Raw genomic sequence first — 17,840 nt, forward strand, 5'->3', positions numbered from 1 at the left:
GTGGGGACTTTTTCTTTGGTCACGCAGTTCTTCATTTTTTCGCTTCAAGGACTTCCCCTTCAAAGTCCTCCATATTTTCCCTTCAAGGTCCTCCATAGTTTTCGCCTCAAGGTCTTGAATGGTCCTCCATTTCTTCCCTCCAAGGTCCTCCATCATTTTCCCTACAGAGGCTTCAATTTTTCCCCTTCGAGCTCCTTCACACAAGATCCTCCATTTCTTCCCTCCAAGGTCCTCCATCATTTTCCCTCCAACCTCTCCAATTCCTTCCCTCTGAAGCCCCCCATTCCTCCCCTCCGAGGCCCTCCACCTTCCCCCTCCCGGGTCCTCCTTTCCCGTCGCCAGGAGGAGGAGGAGGAAGGGCGCCCTGAGGCCGGTGCCTTCCAGCCTGGACCCCCGAGTCCCTCGTCCTTTCGCTCATCATCGTCATCATCATCATCATCGCTTCCAGGAGGAGGCTCCCTGCCTGAGTCCCGGCCATTGCCAGACGGGGGCGGCGTGGAAGCGGCTCTGCTCCTCCTGCGTGCGGACTCTGGTGGTGGCCAAGAAGAGCCAGAAGGAGAGGAGCCTTGGCAGAAGCAGGGGAGCCTCCTCCTCCTCCTCCTCCTTCGCCTTCGCTGCTGCTGAGTCATGTGCCGGGGGTCTCCTCTCCGCTGACGCCTTGGGCTGCGGCATCCACCGGAGGAGCCCTCCTCCTCCTCCTCCTCCGCATAGCAGAGAGAGATCGCCCTCCTCCTCCTCCTCCTCTTTCCTGGGCTGAGTCCCTCCGCAGCAGCAGCCGGAGCAGCATCCTTCCTTCCTTCCTTCCTTCCTTGCTTGCTCCCCTGCCTATCTGGGAGCCATGATCGCGGCGGCGTTCCTGGTGCTGCTGCGCCCCTACAGCGTCCAGTGCGCCCTCTTCCTGCTCCTGCTGCTCCTGGGCACCGTGGCCACCATCCTCTTCTTCTGCTCCTGGCACCGCGGCATCCACAAGGCGGCCAGGAACAGGCGCTCCGCCATCAAGGCCGCCGCAGCCGCAGCCGCCGCCGCCTTCCCCGGGAGGTCCAGGAGCAGAGGTAAGGCGGCAGCGGGAGCCTGGGTCACGCTTCTCCGACCTTGGGCGAGGCCTCCATGGACTTCTCACGCCTTGGAGAAGGTTGCTTCAGAAGTGTGTGTGTGATTGTGGGTGCCACTTGAGGCTGAGAGAGTGTGACTCATCTCCCAAAGTCACTCCAGTGGGTCTCGAACCCTGGTCTCCCAGAATGCTAGCTCCACACACATACATTCCATTCTACGTTATTACTATAGTAAGGATCATCTTAAAACAAGGCCCCACACTTAACACATCCTATTCTGTGTTACTACTATAACAGGGATAATCTGTTTAAAAGATTGTGAAGGAGGAAAGGAAAGGAAAGAGAGAGGAAGAGTTGTGGTTGTGGTAGTTGTTCTTGGGTGCCTTCAAGTCCTTTCCAACTTAGAGCAACCCTAAGGCACACCTATCTTGACAAGGTTTCTTGAGAGCTGGGGTTGTTTTGGGTGCCGTTTAGGCTGAGAGAGTGTCATTCAAGGTCATTCAGGTGGGCTTCTGTGGCTAAGCAGGGATTAAAACCCTGGCCTCCCAGAATCCCAATCCCACACACCTACATCCCATTCTATATTATTATAATTATAAGGATGATCTTCTTAAAACTAGATGCTGTGGACATGGGATACCACCACAACAAAAAAGGAAAGCAATATATGCACTTATTAAGGTTACTTCAGAAGGGATTTGAACTGTGGTCTCCAAAGTCCAAGGCTCAAACCTCTTCCCTAGAGAGAGGTGAAATGGCTGCCCTACCTGCCTTCCTTCCTACCTGGCCAGGTTCTTCCTGCCCCAAAGTGGGACAGAGGAAGGCAATGAAATATACCTGAGGCCTTCAGGTCTCTCCCTCAGAGAAGTGGGAAAGGAAGGGTCAAAAGGGAAGCCCTCATAGGGGTCTGCCCAAACTGTGGATGATGGAATGGATTGGCTTTGGGTGCTCCCTGCTCCTTATATTTGGGATTTTGAGGGAAGCTGTGGGGGTTTGGGCTTCCAGCTTCCACTCCACAGCCCACCCTTCAGGAAACATAAGATTAAAGAAAAGCTCCCAAAAAAGGTTGCTCAACTTCCAGAACACTTTTCACACTAACTTCTAAAAATGAGAAATTAAACATACATGTAGAGTGAGTGCCTGGACTTTGCCTCCAGGTCTCTTCTTCAGAGAGAATTTTATTGAATACGTAAAAGCTGCAATGTTTTTAAGGGATGTACCAAGCAAAGAGTTCCCTAGAATTTGAATTATTGTTGTTGTTGTGTGCCTCCAAGACTTTTCCGACTTACAGCAACCCTATCATGGGGTTTGCTTGATGACTTTCTTCAGAGGAGGTTTGCCATTGCCCTCCTCTGAGGCTGAGAGAGTGTGACGTGCCCAAGGTCACCCAGTGGGTTTCTGTGGTTGAGTTGGGATTTGAACCCTGGTCTACAGATGTGGTGATTTTACATTTTCAAGGGGCAGGATGTACCAAGAAAAGGGTTCCCTAGAACTTTGGTCCAAAACACACTGCAGAAATAATTTGAGACTGATTTAACTACTCTGATTCAATGCTAGGGAATTGTAGTTTTGTGAGACATTTAGCCTTTTCTGTCAGACAGCTCTGGTGCCACAATGAACTACAATTCCCAGTATTCCCTAGCACAGAGTTAGGGCAGTTAAACCAGTCTCAAATTGGATTATTTTTATAGTCTGTTTTGGACTTGGTTGTGTGCCTTCAAGTCCTTTCCAACTTAGGGTCCTAGCATGGGCTTTCCTTGGCAAGTTTCTTTAGGGGGGTTTGCCATTCCTATCCTCTGAGGCTGAGAGTATGTGACTTTCATGGCTGAGCAGGGATTTGAACCCTGCCCTTCAGAGACACAGTCCAGTGCCCAAACCACTACACCATGAGAGAATTTACATGGCTGATAATGGAGACAGAGAGAGTCCTGACTTATCTTTTTCCCTCCTTTTTTCTTTCCAGATGCTGTAATGAGAACCCATCACTTTCGTTCTGAGGTAATTTATTTAGCACGCAACCTCAAGGTCAGAAGAAGTTTTCTCACCCCAATATAAATCACTTAAAATATATAAAAGAATAAATATAGATATAGATATTCTTTTAGAGCACATCATGTTTTAAAAAAAGTTCTGCATGGAAATGTTATTATTTTCATATGCCTGTGTTATTATATAATATCCTAATATTCACCACTGGTATTGGATTGTTGTTGTTGGGTTTTTTTGCAACTAAGGCATTAATTATTTCATGCTTTATGTTAATATTAACTACTTTATTTTACAAGGCAGTTAGCTAGATACATCTATTAATCATAGCAATATACTGTAGGTCCAAAACACACCGCCAAAAAATAATCCCATTTGAGACTACTTTAACTGCCCTGGCTCAATGCTACAGAATTCTGGGAACGGTAGTTTTATCAGACATTTAGCCTTCTTTGTCAGGGAACTGTTGTAGCACCACAATAAACTACAATTCCCAGTGTAACCTAGCACTGAGCCAGGGCAGTTAAAGCAGTCTCAAAACTGGATTATTTCTGCAGTGTGTTTTGGGCCATAGAGGGTATGGAACCAGGATTGTATTTGCTTTGTCATCTGCTATTTAGGCCCTGTACAAACTTTACAATATCCAAGTAAAAAGAGTGTTTGGAAATGTTGGGAAACTAGTGTGGGATGGTTCAGAGCAGTGAAGTCTGAGACCATGTCCATTCTGAGCTGTCATGCAATAACTAGAATTAAAGCCTGCCTACCATTTATTATCTGTGTCTCAGAAAGACTATTCCTGCTAAAGAAAGAATGATGCTTTAAATTAATGAAATAACTTTCATTGGTCAGATTTACGTAAACAAAGCACATCCAATCCTCCCACAACCATTCAAGGTTATTTGATGCTTCTGGCACTTAATTTTTTTTCTCAGTGGACTGATTTTTTTTAATAAATTGCATTTGTACATTTAGAACATCCTTTCAAAGCAATTTCCTGGTGATCCTATTCTAAAGGGACACCTCCTTTGTAGAGCTGCCCCTTTCTTAACATCCTAGTTTTCAAGGACATCTGATTCTTTATTAAAATAGTAGCCAAATCCCACTGGAAAATTAAAACGTTAAGATGGTTACTTTTTTCTCAGTATAAAGGGACTGAGCTAGATGAATGTAGAACTAGACTTCAATTCTAGGCCTGAAAGGTTGGGTGAGACCTTAATTTAATTCAGCAATTAATAGCCAGTTAAGCGGTGGATATTGCTGCTATTTTCTGTCTGTCATGCAGCCCAATCCATGGTTACTTAGACATAACCTCTTACAAGTTCTGTGGGACTTGCTCCAGTTTCAGCATATTTAATTTTAAAAAGGCTCTGGGTTTAATGAAATTTATTTTCATGCAAGTGAAACTAGTATGGAAAGTATGTGCAAATCTTAGCCTCATTCCCTTGAAAATAAGGCCCACTGGACTCAATGTGATTTACTCTGACAGAAATACATGTAGAACTGGTTACTTGTTGTGAGTAGTGAAGCAATACTAAATATTTGGTAGTGTTCTATATGTATTTTTTACATTTAGACATCTTATGTTAATGCTGCATTCTTATAAGTAAGTTCAACTGAACTTAAAAGGGCATATTTTTGAATAAATATTCACTAGCAGGGCTGTGCTATATGTGGTCTTACAGATTTTGTTGGACTCAGATTCCCATCAGCCACAGCCAGGACAGATTGTTGTGCTTTGTAGAAATGAGCTGCATGAATGACACTAGTATATATTCTAATATTTCCAGTGCTTATGATTAAATCGGTCAGAAAGCTCAATTTTGCTTTATCTCAAATTAACTGGCTTAAACACACAGAGGTCTACATTTAGCAGTTCTAAGAAAATGGTTTGTTTAAAGTTTAATTACTTTACTTTAAAATGTGCATACATTATATTTACCCATCCTTGATTAATTAAACAGCATTTGGAAAAACATTTGATCAAAAGAATTCAACCTTTTATTAATGCTGTCACGTATTTTTAGAACAATGAAGTCATTTTGCAATCACACAATATATATGTAGAGAGATATATAGATATGAATGAATGATACAGGGAATAAGAATGGATTTGAGCATTATCTATTAGTCATTTCACATCTAATTTTAATCTTGAGTTTAATTACATGCAGACATTGAATGGATTATTGCCTCCAAATGCCAACATTACAAAACTGTTTGACATTGGTTGAATGATGGGAGTTCTCTTACAGCCCCTCCAAAATTACAGACCAAACCCCATTCTTCTCAATAGATATCACTTTTTAAGTGATCTGAGGGCCTCAGCTTTGAAGTTGTAACAGCATAAACCATAGTACTGTGCGGAGTTTTAGGGAATCAGCTCATTTGTGACTATCTACACAATTTCAATTTTGACAACTAGTTTAAATGGCTTTCATTGAGAAACTGACATTTCTCTTACATTTTGGAAGAATTGTAGAATTAAAATATTCATAATTTCTAGAAAACAACAATAAAAGCATCCCAAAAAATTTAAACACAACTGGCAAAAATGCTTATTCTTGTTTGTTTGCCTTTAAAGTTTCACAAGACTACCTGTTTTTAGGGGGACTCTGTACAATGTGATTCCCTGTGTCTGGTGGCCTATGGTTAGTCCATATTAGAGTAGACCTACTGAATCAATTGTTGAATGGTGAATCAGCCCATAGGAAAATCTCACTGAACCAATGGTTTTACTTTAGTCAGGACAAACAATAGGATTTAGGCTTCTGTCCTTCTGACAAAATTGGGAAATGTGGCATGAGGACACAGCATAGTATAACACAGTGAGGATAAGTCACAATGCAAATATTTGCTGATGCAGAGATTGCTTATGAACATTTTTAAAGAACAGGATAGAGTGTTGCATTGTTTTAAAGTGTTTAAAACAGTTTTATCTTTTTAAACTGTATTTTATTCCTTTAATAAGCAATCTATTTTAATATTGTAATAATTTAATTCTATTTTAATGAATCACTTTCCTATGTTTTTAACTGTACTGTTCTTTTAATATTATGAGCCGTTTTGGGTCCCAGTTCCGAGAAAAGAGTGGGATACAAATAAATATAATAATAATAAAATTACAATATAATGGGGAGGCTGAATCTTCTTAGTAAATTTGGGGAGGCTAAGTATACTGTGGAATGACTATAAGGAAGCTTTGGCATGGGACAGATGGCCCTTTTGTGGTGTAGCGACAGCGTAGCTAGAACGTACTGGTGGCGCCATAATGTTGGTGCCCTTTGTACATGGGCGTGGCCATTATGACGCAACGGACGCATAGCGTCCACACGTTACATCACACTAGTTACGTCATGAGTGCGCCATTGGTGCACTTGGACGTAACTGGCTTTTTGCAGGTTCTTTTTCCTCCAGAGTAAAGCCATGCGATATGGCGGCTGCAGCTTTCCTCTGTAGGAAAAAAGGCTGCCGGCAGGCCGCCCTTTTTGGGCAGTCTGCCCCAGGCCTAAATTTCCTTAATGTTCTTAACATAGTAATAAGTAGCTGTAGCCAAATCTGTAGGTTGCCATCTTTCCCTTCAGTAACCAACCTAGTGAGAGTCAGTGTGATGTAGTGGTTGGAGTGTTGGAGACCAGAGTTCAAATCCCCACTCAACTATGAAAACCTACTGGGTGATTGTGAGCATATCATACTCAGTTTCAGAGGAAGGCAAGGGCAAACCCCTTGGCAGAACAATTTCTGCCAAGAAAACCACATGATTGGTTCATCACAGGGTCACCATAAGTCAAAAATGACTTAAAGGCAAACAACAGCAACAACTATAACAACAACAGCCAACCTAGTGGCAAATAGCCCTGTTTAAATACTTGAAGGGATGTCACATTGAGGAGGGGGCTAGCTTGTTTTCTGCTGCTCCAGAGACTAGAACCCAGAGCAATGGATGCAAGCTACAGGAAAAGAGATTCCACCTCAACATTAGGAGGAACTTCCTGACAGTGGAACAAACTCCCTCGGAGTGCAGTGGAGTCTCCTTCCTTAGAGGTCTTTAAACAGAGGCTGGATGGCCATCTGTCGGGGATGCTTTGATTGAGAGTTCCTGCATGACAGGGGGTTGGACTGGATGGCCCTTGCGATCTCTTCCAACTCTATGATTCTATGATAGGAAATGTGGAGCAAGAGACATATTTGCCAACAGAAAATGAGGTCAAATCTACATTAGAGGTTGGCTCACCAGGGTTTCCATGTTTCTTTTAGGAAAGCAGTTGCTGCCTTGGCTCTGACATCCATATGTATAGTCACAGTTCATATGATTTGTTCCCTGATCTCTGATGCCCTTATTTGTGAGCCTCTTTCTGTTGGTTCCTTAGAATGTAAATTACAACTTTTGCCTATAGTTCACAAGTTGAAGAATGAGTTATTTCAGTGGGAAGAGACTATTGAGTATCACTTTGATGTCTGCTCCCTCCTACCCACACAGCCATGCATAAACTGATCTTCAAAACTGTTTCAGCAGGACAAATCTCATAAAAGGCAATCTGTTTGAAGATTGCAACCTTAGGCTTCAGTACTGCACATAGGGCTGTTTAAATTCCATCCACTTCAGTGTGTGAGAGGGTGCAGCCTTAGGCACTGGACGCAGCCCTGACTTTCAGTGAGATTTAACTTCCCTGGTGCCTCAAGGAATCAATTTTTTTTCAAAGAAAAGGAGTGCGTATGAAGACATCTCCTCTTCATACTGTTTTTACAGTGGTGACATCTATGCATCAGTGTAAACAAAATTAGCACAGGATAACCTGCATGGTGATCCTCTGAGAATCTTGAGAATCTCTCTAGAGACTTGAATTGCCACAATGGAGCTGTCCACCATACTTTCTTTGGACATGTATACAGCAGGGTATATTATAAATCTTTAAATTCCTATGCATGGCTGCAAAACATCCACTGATATTTAAAGTGACATATCATAAAGATGACATGTACAGTGGGAATCAACATGTGTCAATAGACATGGAAAACAAAATGATGGCCAACAGATTGGAAACGATCAATATACATCCCCATCTGCAAAAAAAAGGAGATACAAAAGACGGCAGCAACTATAGGACCACAGCTCTAATCTCTCATGCATGCAAAATTGTGCTCAAAATTCTGCAACATAGACTCCAACCATACATGGAGAGAGAAATCCCAGAAGTGCAAGCAGGATTCAGGAAAGGAAGAGGCACTAGGGACCACATTGCAAACATAGAGTGGCTAATGGAGCACACCAAGGAATTCTAAAAGATCAGCATGTGCTTTATAGACTATAGCAAGGCCTTTGACTGCATAGATCACGGAAGAATATGGAATGCCCTAAAAGACATGGGAGTGCCAACACATCTGATAGTCCCAGTGAGGAATCTTTACTCAGGACAGGAGGCCACTCTCAGGACAGAACATGGAGAAACAGAATGGTTCCCAATTGGCAAAAGAGTCAGACAAGGCTGCATCCTCTCACCCTTTCTGTTCAACTAGAATGCAGAACATATTATACAAAAAGCAGAATTGGACACAGAAGAAGGAGAAGTAAAAATAGGAGGAAAGAATATCAACAATCTAGTGCAGATGACACCATACTGCTAGCCGAAAACATCACAGACTTGGAACAACTACTAAGGAAGATCAAGGAGGAATGTTCAAAGGCAGGTTTATTGTTGAACATAAAGACAACACAAATACAGTGGACCCTTCATTTACACGGGGGATCTGTTCTGCCTCCCCCCCCCCCCATGTAAAAGAAATACCGTGGGACCTCAAGTTACAGTGTTTTTAATGGCGATGTGCTTCTGTGCACTGTGAGCCCGCGTATGGTGTGGATGCACAGTAATGACCACAGAAAATTTACACAGATTCAACCTAGAAAATGGGGAAATAGAAATAGTAAAAGAATTTTCATACCTGGAATCAAATATTGCTCAGAGTGGGGACTGCAGTCAAGAAGTCAGAAGAAGAAGAAGAAGAAGAAGAAGAAGAGGAGGAGGAGGAGGAGGAGGAGGAGAAATCATAAGAAAGCTGAGAATGGGGAGGACAGCTATGAGAGAACTAGAAAATATCCTAACATGTAAATCATACAACTGAGTATATCAAATGCAACTGAATATCTATGAGTATATCAATTGCACCAGTAACACCACCTGATGCACCAAGCCTGTTCAATTAAAGGGAACAGACAGAGGACCCTCCAAACTGCAGCAGCAAAGCAAAGAAACTACAGTAATGTGCAAATTAGCCTTCAGGCTACTATTTAAACAAGGTCTGATATTACTGATCTTATAAAGGTCCAACACTGCTTATCACATGGCCGTGTGACACACACCTATCTCATCATTAGTGCGTTTGCTTGCAAACACAGTGCAAGCAAAATTTATCAAGATGAATGACCAGTTTTTGAAGATGTTGAAAGCCTCTCTGTGTAGTTGGCAAGCCTGTCTGTTTCTTAAGTTAGACTTTTAGAAATATGGTGCAATCAGTAGGGTTTAATGAGCCTGCAACACAGTGTTGCAATATGGAACACCCCCATTGAAGCATTCTAGCCGGCCAGCAATGCTTTCTGGCATTTTATCCCTCCTTCCTATTTTTTCAGTTTCTCCCCTTCAGTATTCTGCATTCTGTGATTATCAAGCATGCTCAATTTTCTAACCTTCTCAGTTCTCCCCAATATTTGCTTGTTTTGTTTGTTTCTATTGACCTCTCCAAGCCTAGTAATACCTCCCACTACTTTTGTGGGTGGCTATGTAAGGATCCACATTTGGACAACTGAGCTTACTATTAGTATATATGGGGCTTGACAGACTGCCCTGAAAGGGTGAGTTGGAACCGCCTGTTTTTGCTAAACCAAACCGATCTTCTTGGTATGCATGGCCACCACTGTGAGTACACCATTGGTGTACTGTGGCATGTCAATGACGCATGCATGGTGCCTCACTTGCATCATCATGGCGACCCCCATGTGGACGGGAGGCTGCTATGTTAGCGCTGCTGCCGCATTCTAGAGCATGGGAGCATGCGGATACTCCACACTCCCGAGCTCTAATTTTGGTGCCGCCACCGCATGCTAGGGCTTGGCAGCATGTAGATACTCCACACTCCCGAGCCCTAATTTTGGTGCCACCGCCGCATGCTAGGGCTTGGCAGCATGTAGATACTCCACACTCCCGAGCCCTAATTTTGGCCCCAGGCCGCCGCAAAGCAATGGTCTGTTCTAGGCCTATGATGCTTTTTTTAAAAAAAAGAAAATATATGGTTGTATTTAAAGTGTGTCTCACCACAGTGAAATTAGAACCTGATCCTGTATCTCTGGACTTAGGGAAAACTGGTTTCAGTCAATTTTATTATTAAAAAGATGTCTGAGATTGGGCTGCATGCATTTATTTTTACTACTACAAACAAAGATATTGGCTCAGTACTGCTGCATCTGCACTGCAGAAATAATCCACTTTGACACTGCTTTACTGCCATGGGTTAATGCTGTGGAATTCAGGGAATTTTAGTTTGTTGTGGCACCAGAGCTCTCTGACAGAGAAGGCTAAATTTCTCACAAAACCACAGTTACCAAAATTCGATAGGACTGAGTCATGGCAGTTAAAATGGTGTCAAACTGGATTATTTCTGCAGTGTGGATGCAGCTTTAGTAAAAGTAAAGCTTAGGAAATGTCTTGACCCTTCTCAGGTATCTCTGTTAGTAGCATACACATTTTGGATCTAAGGATCCTACACCTTCCTTTTGTGTACTTGGCTCTGTGGTAGTTATTTTTGTTTTGTTTTCCAAATCCCCAGTCTCCTCAGCCCTTCTGCGCATACGCACACATACTCTGCTCTCAGCAAAAGCCATGTTGTACTTCAGGACTGGCTCAAGATGATTTACTCCTTGTGGCAAAAGACAAGATGGCTCTCATTTCCCACATTCTGCATAGAAATACTGGCCAGACAGGCAGTTGAATCTTTGGCAGTGGAACAGCACATGTCCTCAACCACGCTCGAGGTCAGCAGGCTGGCATAAGTAATGCAGGGAGAACCATGAGTCACAGATGACTCTGTCCTCCAACATTGGGAAAAGCCCAGGGGAATGCCCAGGAGATCTGTCAACCTCCTTCTCACATAACATCCCTCACTTGAGGCAGCCACCTCACTTTGCCTAATGGTAGAACCAGCTACAATCTATTTTTCCCTGTGAAATCTTAATTACAGAGATGATGGTGATAATAAATATTGTATTGAATATTCAATATAAAATATTAATATTGAATATAAAATATTGATTATATTGTGCACATTTCTCATGGAAAGACAACTACAGTACTATAATTCCCACTTCAAGTTTTTTTTTTAATTCAGCTGGATGGTAGTGACATGATTTTACTCCTTCTCCAAAGGAACCAACATTTGATCATTTATTATTCTGTATGTAGGAAGATGACAACATTTATTAGTTCTATGTTGAAGAAATGCACTTTAGTAAACTTTACATTTCATAGACTTTATATCTGTTGTTTAGCCTGTTGGATTGCCACTGTCACTGCAAGAGATGATATCTATTTATTCATTTTGTCATATAGATAAGATGCTTATACACGTCTAGTGATAAAAATAGGTCAGCCAGAGAAGCAAGCGCACGTAACAAAATGCTATCAGTAATTTTGATAAAATCAAACTGCCAGATGCAATAGCTGAGTATATCCCCCCCCCTTTCACTTGACAACTAGTCACCTGCCGGTATGTGTATGTATACATATATGTGTATGCCAAAGCCATCTTCATTGTGTGACCCATTATTACAGCCAACCCATTTTCAACTAAACAGGACAAACAGCTAAAAATATGATTCTTGTTGCCGCTATAGAATGATAATGAATGGCCTTGGACATCTCAGGCTATAATTCAGTAAGATAATTCCAGGGTTATTTATAAACTGTTGCGTGTACACAAAGCTCAAGTAAAAAAGAAAATTCAGCAAAGCCTCTAAGCTGAATTATACTTCTGTTTTATTTGTGGGAAATGCATTCAGAGAGACAGAAAGTGCTAGCTATTCAGAGAATCATCTCCTAGTTCTTACTAGGTTGAATCACTTGTGTCTGGATGCATTCCCCCCCTAGGAATTTAGAACTATATTCCATTAAGCACTGAAGGTTTAAGACACAAGGTCAAGAAAAATGTACTGAAAGACAAAGAAAGAAAGAAAGAAAGAAAGAAAGAAAGCTTTTTATCCCTCTGATATGAAAGCAACTATACCTAGACATTTCTTTCTCTTTTTCTCTTTCTCATTCTCTTCCTCCCCCTTTATATGGGAACATTAATGTGTTTCCAGTGTTTTCACCTAGCATTTATCAGTTATGATGCAGTTTCATGCAGTTGTACCGTTCACATTTATAGGAGATACGGAATAATTTTAAGATAGAAGGAAATAATTGTTCCAGTTATCATTCTGTTGTGTTTCAAATTTATGCTGGATGCGATTGAATTATGCTAGACAAATAACTACTGTACCAAAATATATGGATAAAGACTATGGAAAGGATCATGAGGAGTTGGACCAAAGCATGCTCCCTTGAAAAATAAGTGTTATGTGGAATGGATGGAGGGACAGACACAAGGTAGATGGAAAATCACTAATCTTTCTCCAGACATTTGTGAACAATGATAGGGACTTTGCATATCTTTTGAGAACAGAGACTGGATGCCATGTCTGGTAACAGCAGATAGAGAAGGTCACATTTGGTGTCCCTAGGATCTGTGTGCACAATTTAGGGGCCACATATAGAAACATTAAACAAAATGTCTTTGGGATCTGCGTCTTGGAGGGCAGCATAAAATAATTACTGGAGTGTGAACTAAATTACCTATCCTGCTATAGAAACTGTCTATAAAGCTGACATAACAGACAAAGTATTTCCCCCACAAATTGGGCATCTGTGTTTATCTCTCCAGCACAGTGACTATTCCTTAATTATAGATGTGACTGCTATCTTCACAGTGTCTGCCTGGGTGAGGGTGGCAACAACACACAAATCTGGACTTGCTCTGTCTTTCTGTTTTATAAATGGCAGTGTTTTGACAAATGACAGAAATCAAACAACAACTTGACAACTAGTATCACAGAGTGGCTAGCAATCAACTCAACTGAACACATAGGTGCTTACTTTGATTTGGACAATAATTGGGACAAGGAGAGATATATTTGAATGTACAGGTAGATCCATGGGTGATTTGCCATATATTGGCAATGGTATTTCAAATGTTTAACAATGGCAACAACAAAAACTACTTCCATCCCACTCTAAATCTTATTGCTAAAATCCAGGAGGCTTGTGGTAGCCCAAGCCAATTTTTATATGGAAGGGCTGTAAGTATCATTCTCAGAGAGTATTTTATGGCTTGTAATTCTTTAATTTACAGAGTATGTCTTTTGTACCAGGCTGTGGTTGGAGAATCTCCAGGTACCAGCAACCCCTGATCATGCACATTAAGTTGTATCAGAATGCTTCTAATTAAAATATTGCCCTTCCGTGCCAACTATTTTGGCAAGTCATTTTCTCCCAACCCTTCTTTTAAAATGGGGTGTGTGCATGTATTAATCTCTTACTGAGATAATGTGATATATTCTGAAACAGAGTTTGAAAAATATCCTTTCTTAGACTACAGCACCCAGAATTCTGCATGCAGCATGGCTAGATACTTCCAGATACTTTCCCTATCAGGCCTTCTGACTCTGACCAGTAAAGTCCAGAAGCATTATGAATGGGGAAATAACCTTTGTTTCATTGATGCATTAGGTAATAGTCATTTTGGACTTTCTGAGCTAATGGGTGCTGTAGGAACATGAGATTCTCGTAACCTCTGCAGCCTTTATTACAGAATACTGAAACTATGTTTTGTGTTGCAAGAAAAAGAAAAAGAAAAAAAAGATGCTCCCAACTTTGTTAGTGAGAGGCAAGGGTTGCCAACTGCATACTTTGACTGCTGCCACACTGTAGAAATAATGCAGTTTGACAACATTTTAATTTCTATGACTCAGTGCTATGGAATTCTAGTAGGTGCAGTGTGAGTGTGGTTTCACTGCTCCTCTCTTGGGGATTCTCTAGGACAGGGGTAGGCAACCTGCGGCCCGCGGGCCGGATGTGGCTTGGCAAGGCTTTGGGATCGGCCCCAGCCCGGTCCTGCCGCCGATTGCCGCCGGGGCCTTTGGCGTCTTGCGCGAGGGGCATGGTGGGGCAATTGTCTATAGAAGCCCCAGAAACATGCATTTATCTTAACATTTTTAAAAAAAAATCAGCAAATTTTTTTGCGTGTCCTCCATTTTTTATTTAAAAAGTGCCCTCTATTTGAAAATTTTGTCTTACATTTGTCCTGGTTTATTTATTTATGTAATTTTTAAAAAATTATTTAATTATTTATTTTTTTGCCTTCGGCCCCCCAGTTGTCTGAGGGACAGCAACCCGGCCCCCAGCTCAAAAGGGTTGCCTACCCCTGCTCTAGGATCTCCAGCAGGAAACCCCCAAAATACTTCTATTGGTTGGGCTAGATGGGAATGGGCATCCCAAAAGAACTTTCTTCATCCTCTGGCATATGTATATGCATGTGCCTATATGGGGATTAGTGCAATAGCACAATTCCAATATAAGGATTAATGCTCAGAGAAACCACCTGGTTCAGGAACAATTTAAAGAGTAAATAAAGAGTAAAAGCACAGAAGTACAAAAGCAGAACTGGGCAAGTGCTGGTTTGTAGGGGAAAGCATAGGGGGAAATGGTGGAAGTAGAATCGTATGTGTTCATATTGTGAATCTGAGGTTCCATAATAGTGTTACATAATTGTACAATTGCATTATTACGACTTATGTTTTGTACTTTTTTAAAAAAATCATAGAACGGAACGTGGAGCAAACAGGGTGATATGAATAGTATTGTTGTATTTCAAGTGAAGAAAGCTAATGTGGGAAGTAACAGAACTAAAGCACAAATGCAGTGATGGTATAAAAGTGTATGGCCATTTTGCTGTCTTTTCAAGTATGGGAGAACTGGTTTTCAAGAGAAAGGACCCAAAACAACTGATTCATATGATATGCATTTCAGTATAAAATAGTTTACAAAGGTTCTAAAATGCTGTTTCTAGAACAGGACAGTGGTAGATGTTACCTCTCCTAAGAATAGGGAACTCCACCTTCCATCACCCCACATATGAATTGTCAGCCACACAACTCCTGTGATTCTAATATGGTCTCCCTGTAAACTATACAATCTTCCAGGATACCTTTTGGGGCATCCTATGTTTAAGGCTGCTGTTCGATACAATCCTAGATGGAATTAGGCTTCATGGAGCATAGTGGGACTTCATAGAAGACAAGTATAGGATTGCACTGTAAGGTGCTAGGCCTGCCACTGAAGTCAATGTGTCCAAGAATATTCCCTGAGGTCACAGCTAATCTTCTCCAGCAATATATGCATACTCAGTGAACAAAACCAAAACATTTTGTTAATGAATTTTTAACAGGGCCTTTGGGCATACTTGCATTTCAGAGTTAAATTAGTCACTGTACAAAACTCAAAGAATCATAGCACTGGGCTGAGGAATTTAGCCATGGCTCTTTAACACAGGTTTCTGCCCACCGTTGCTCAACTGCAAATTTCTGGAATTCTATGGCAATTAAACAAGCATAAAACTGATAGAGCTTTGCTGTAATGTCAATATACTTTTATCAGTGGTGTAGCGATGGTGGGGAATGAGGCCTTGCCCCAAATAAGAATTCTACCCCTTCACCCAAATTTCCTTAAGTCTCCTGATTTCTAGCATTGATGCTAAACGTTAGAAATATAGTTTAGACAACAGAAGAAAAGTATAAGGTAGAGTCCTGCAAAATTTCAGCACTAATGCATTCTTGAACATTGTATATGTACAAGGACCTTGCATATGCCAATGCATGCACATTTTATATGCTGCCGGACTCACCTTTAGTGCATGTGCAGCTGTGTGTGAAAACACATTCACAAGTTTTTTGGTAACAACACATAAGTGTCATAATTGCTGACACCATACAAAGCATTCAGTGCTTCCTCAGAGATGAGCAAATTTCGTATTCTTGGCTTTTAAAAGTAAAATATTTATGGAGTTTCAACTGGACAGTTTCTGCACAAGTTTGCAGAGAAATTATGGCACATTAGAGTTTATTAACAATTCAAATCAGTATAATAGAATGTCTTGTATGATAAGCATTTAGTTTCTAGTCACTTATTTAGTTTGAACAACTATTTTTCTTGTGGACAATACAGTACTGTATTTTGTTTTGATTTGTTTTTTTTAAAGACTCACAACATATTTTCTAATTAAAATGCAATATTTGGGTATTATTTTTGTCATTACCTGTGAAAACCTTTTCCCAAAGAAGCCTCTTTTATTGTGACTGATGTCCAAACTCTTTTGACTATCCCTCAATTTTTTTGTCTGTCTCCCAAGTGAAAATTGTCTCTTTTCACATATTCAAAATTTCCTCACTTGTAGGTTCTAGTGTAGAGACAGTTGTCACTCAAATGTGAGTTTAAAATTGACCACTGTTTAATTAATTATAATTATATTCTTCTTAAAACTGAGTATAGACATACCATTAAGAGATTTGCTCTCTGAGTGTGCATGTATGTGCAATTACTGAGATTCCAGAAACTACTTTGCATGAGTAGACTCATGAGTAGTCGGCATGGGAGGACTCCACGCTGCTACATTTTGTTGTAGATCTCAGATTTATATAGTAGAGATGAGAACTATCCTCTGCTTGCTGTTGGACTGCATGTCCCAGTAGCCCTAGCTGTTAGTGGAAATGCTGGGACTTGGAGTCAAACAACATCTGGAGGGCCACATGGTTTCTCTCTCTGCTATATCCTAATACTGATACTCCTGGACAAAACTGTCCAGCAGAAAGAGAAATTAGAAGAACTACAGAAGAATTTAAAGACTGTAATGTAGTTGGAATTGGGCACAAGTATGCAGTCCTGTCTCCCCCCTGAAGAAAACATAGTGTCAAACAGAAGATGTCCTGCTTTTGCAAACTCAATTCTTAGTTTGACACTTAGAAAATCCTTAATATAAGTTTTAGCAGGAATTTTTGCCTTTAGTGATAATTCTTTTTCTTTTCCAGCTTCAGACAGCACGCAGACACACACACATACACACACACACACACAATTTTAGGGTTACACTGCAACATTTTGTTGTGGGCTCTGTTGGTATTAATTTTTGCCAGGGCACAACTCAGTAGTGGAAGCATTGCATCATTGACTTAAAATATTTCTGCATTCTGGTGTGCGTACATGAGGCTCTCCTTTTACACAGAAAAAACATGGCATACACAAGATTCCTTCTTTTTGCATTATATCTGCTTTTCTTCAGTTGGCTTCTTGTTACCAATAGCTCTGCAAGCAAATTAACTAGTGTATTGCTACATTGCCACATACATTTTGATTTCTTAGAAATCAGGAGGTAATCTGTGTTTTTCAGCTCTTTAAATTGGGTGGCCTAGGAATACCAGTGTAATATACATCCTACTGACATCAATTCTGAAGAAGACAGGCTACATTATGCCTTTGCTGTAAGCTGGACTGCTCTTCTATTTAGTCTATATATAATAACAGATTACAAGTCTAAGAGGAGGAGGCACTGTGAGTAAAAATACAGGCTTGAGCAATGTCCTTCTGTGAACCTCCTGTCCTGGCTATCTTGTAGTTCTTTAAAGCCTTTGCAGAATCTGCTTTACAGAGGCTGGAGCTTCAACTCTCCAGC

At 41.1% G+C, this 17,840-nt stretch overlaps 1 protein-coding gene across 1 annotated transcript in view; it reads left to right on the plus strand.

The window, feature by feature from the left end:
• Window positions 1–838: 838 nt before the first annotated feature.
• The window catches only part of DST (dystonin), a 407,480-nt gene continuing 390,478 nt past the window's right edge, over window positions 839–17,840 (plus strand). The window contains exons 1-2 of the mRNA XM_042457373.1: window positions 839–1,052; window positions 3,016–3,050. Of these exons, the coding sequence (XP_042313307.1) occupies window positions 839–1,052; window positions 3,016–3,050 (249 nt within the window). The remainder of the gene's footprint in view (window positions 1,053–3,015; window positions 3,051–17,840) is intronic.

The sequence above is a fragment of the Sceloporus undulatus genome, chromosome 1 (genome assembly GCF_019175285.1).
Source record: "Sceloporus undulatus isolate JIND9_A2432 ecotype Alabama chromosome 1, SceUnd_v1.1, whole genome shotgun sequence".
NCBI lineage: Eukaryota > Metazoa > Chordata > Lepidosauria > Squamata > Phrynosomatidae > Sceloporus > Sceloporus undulatus.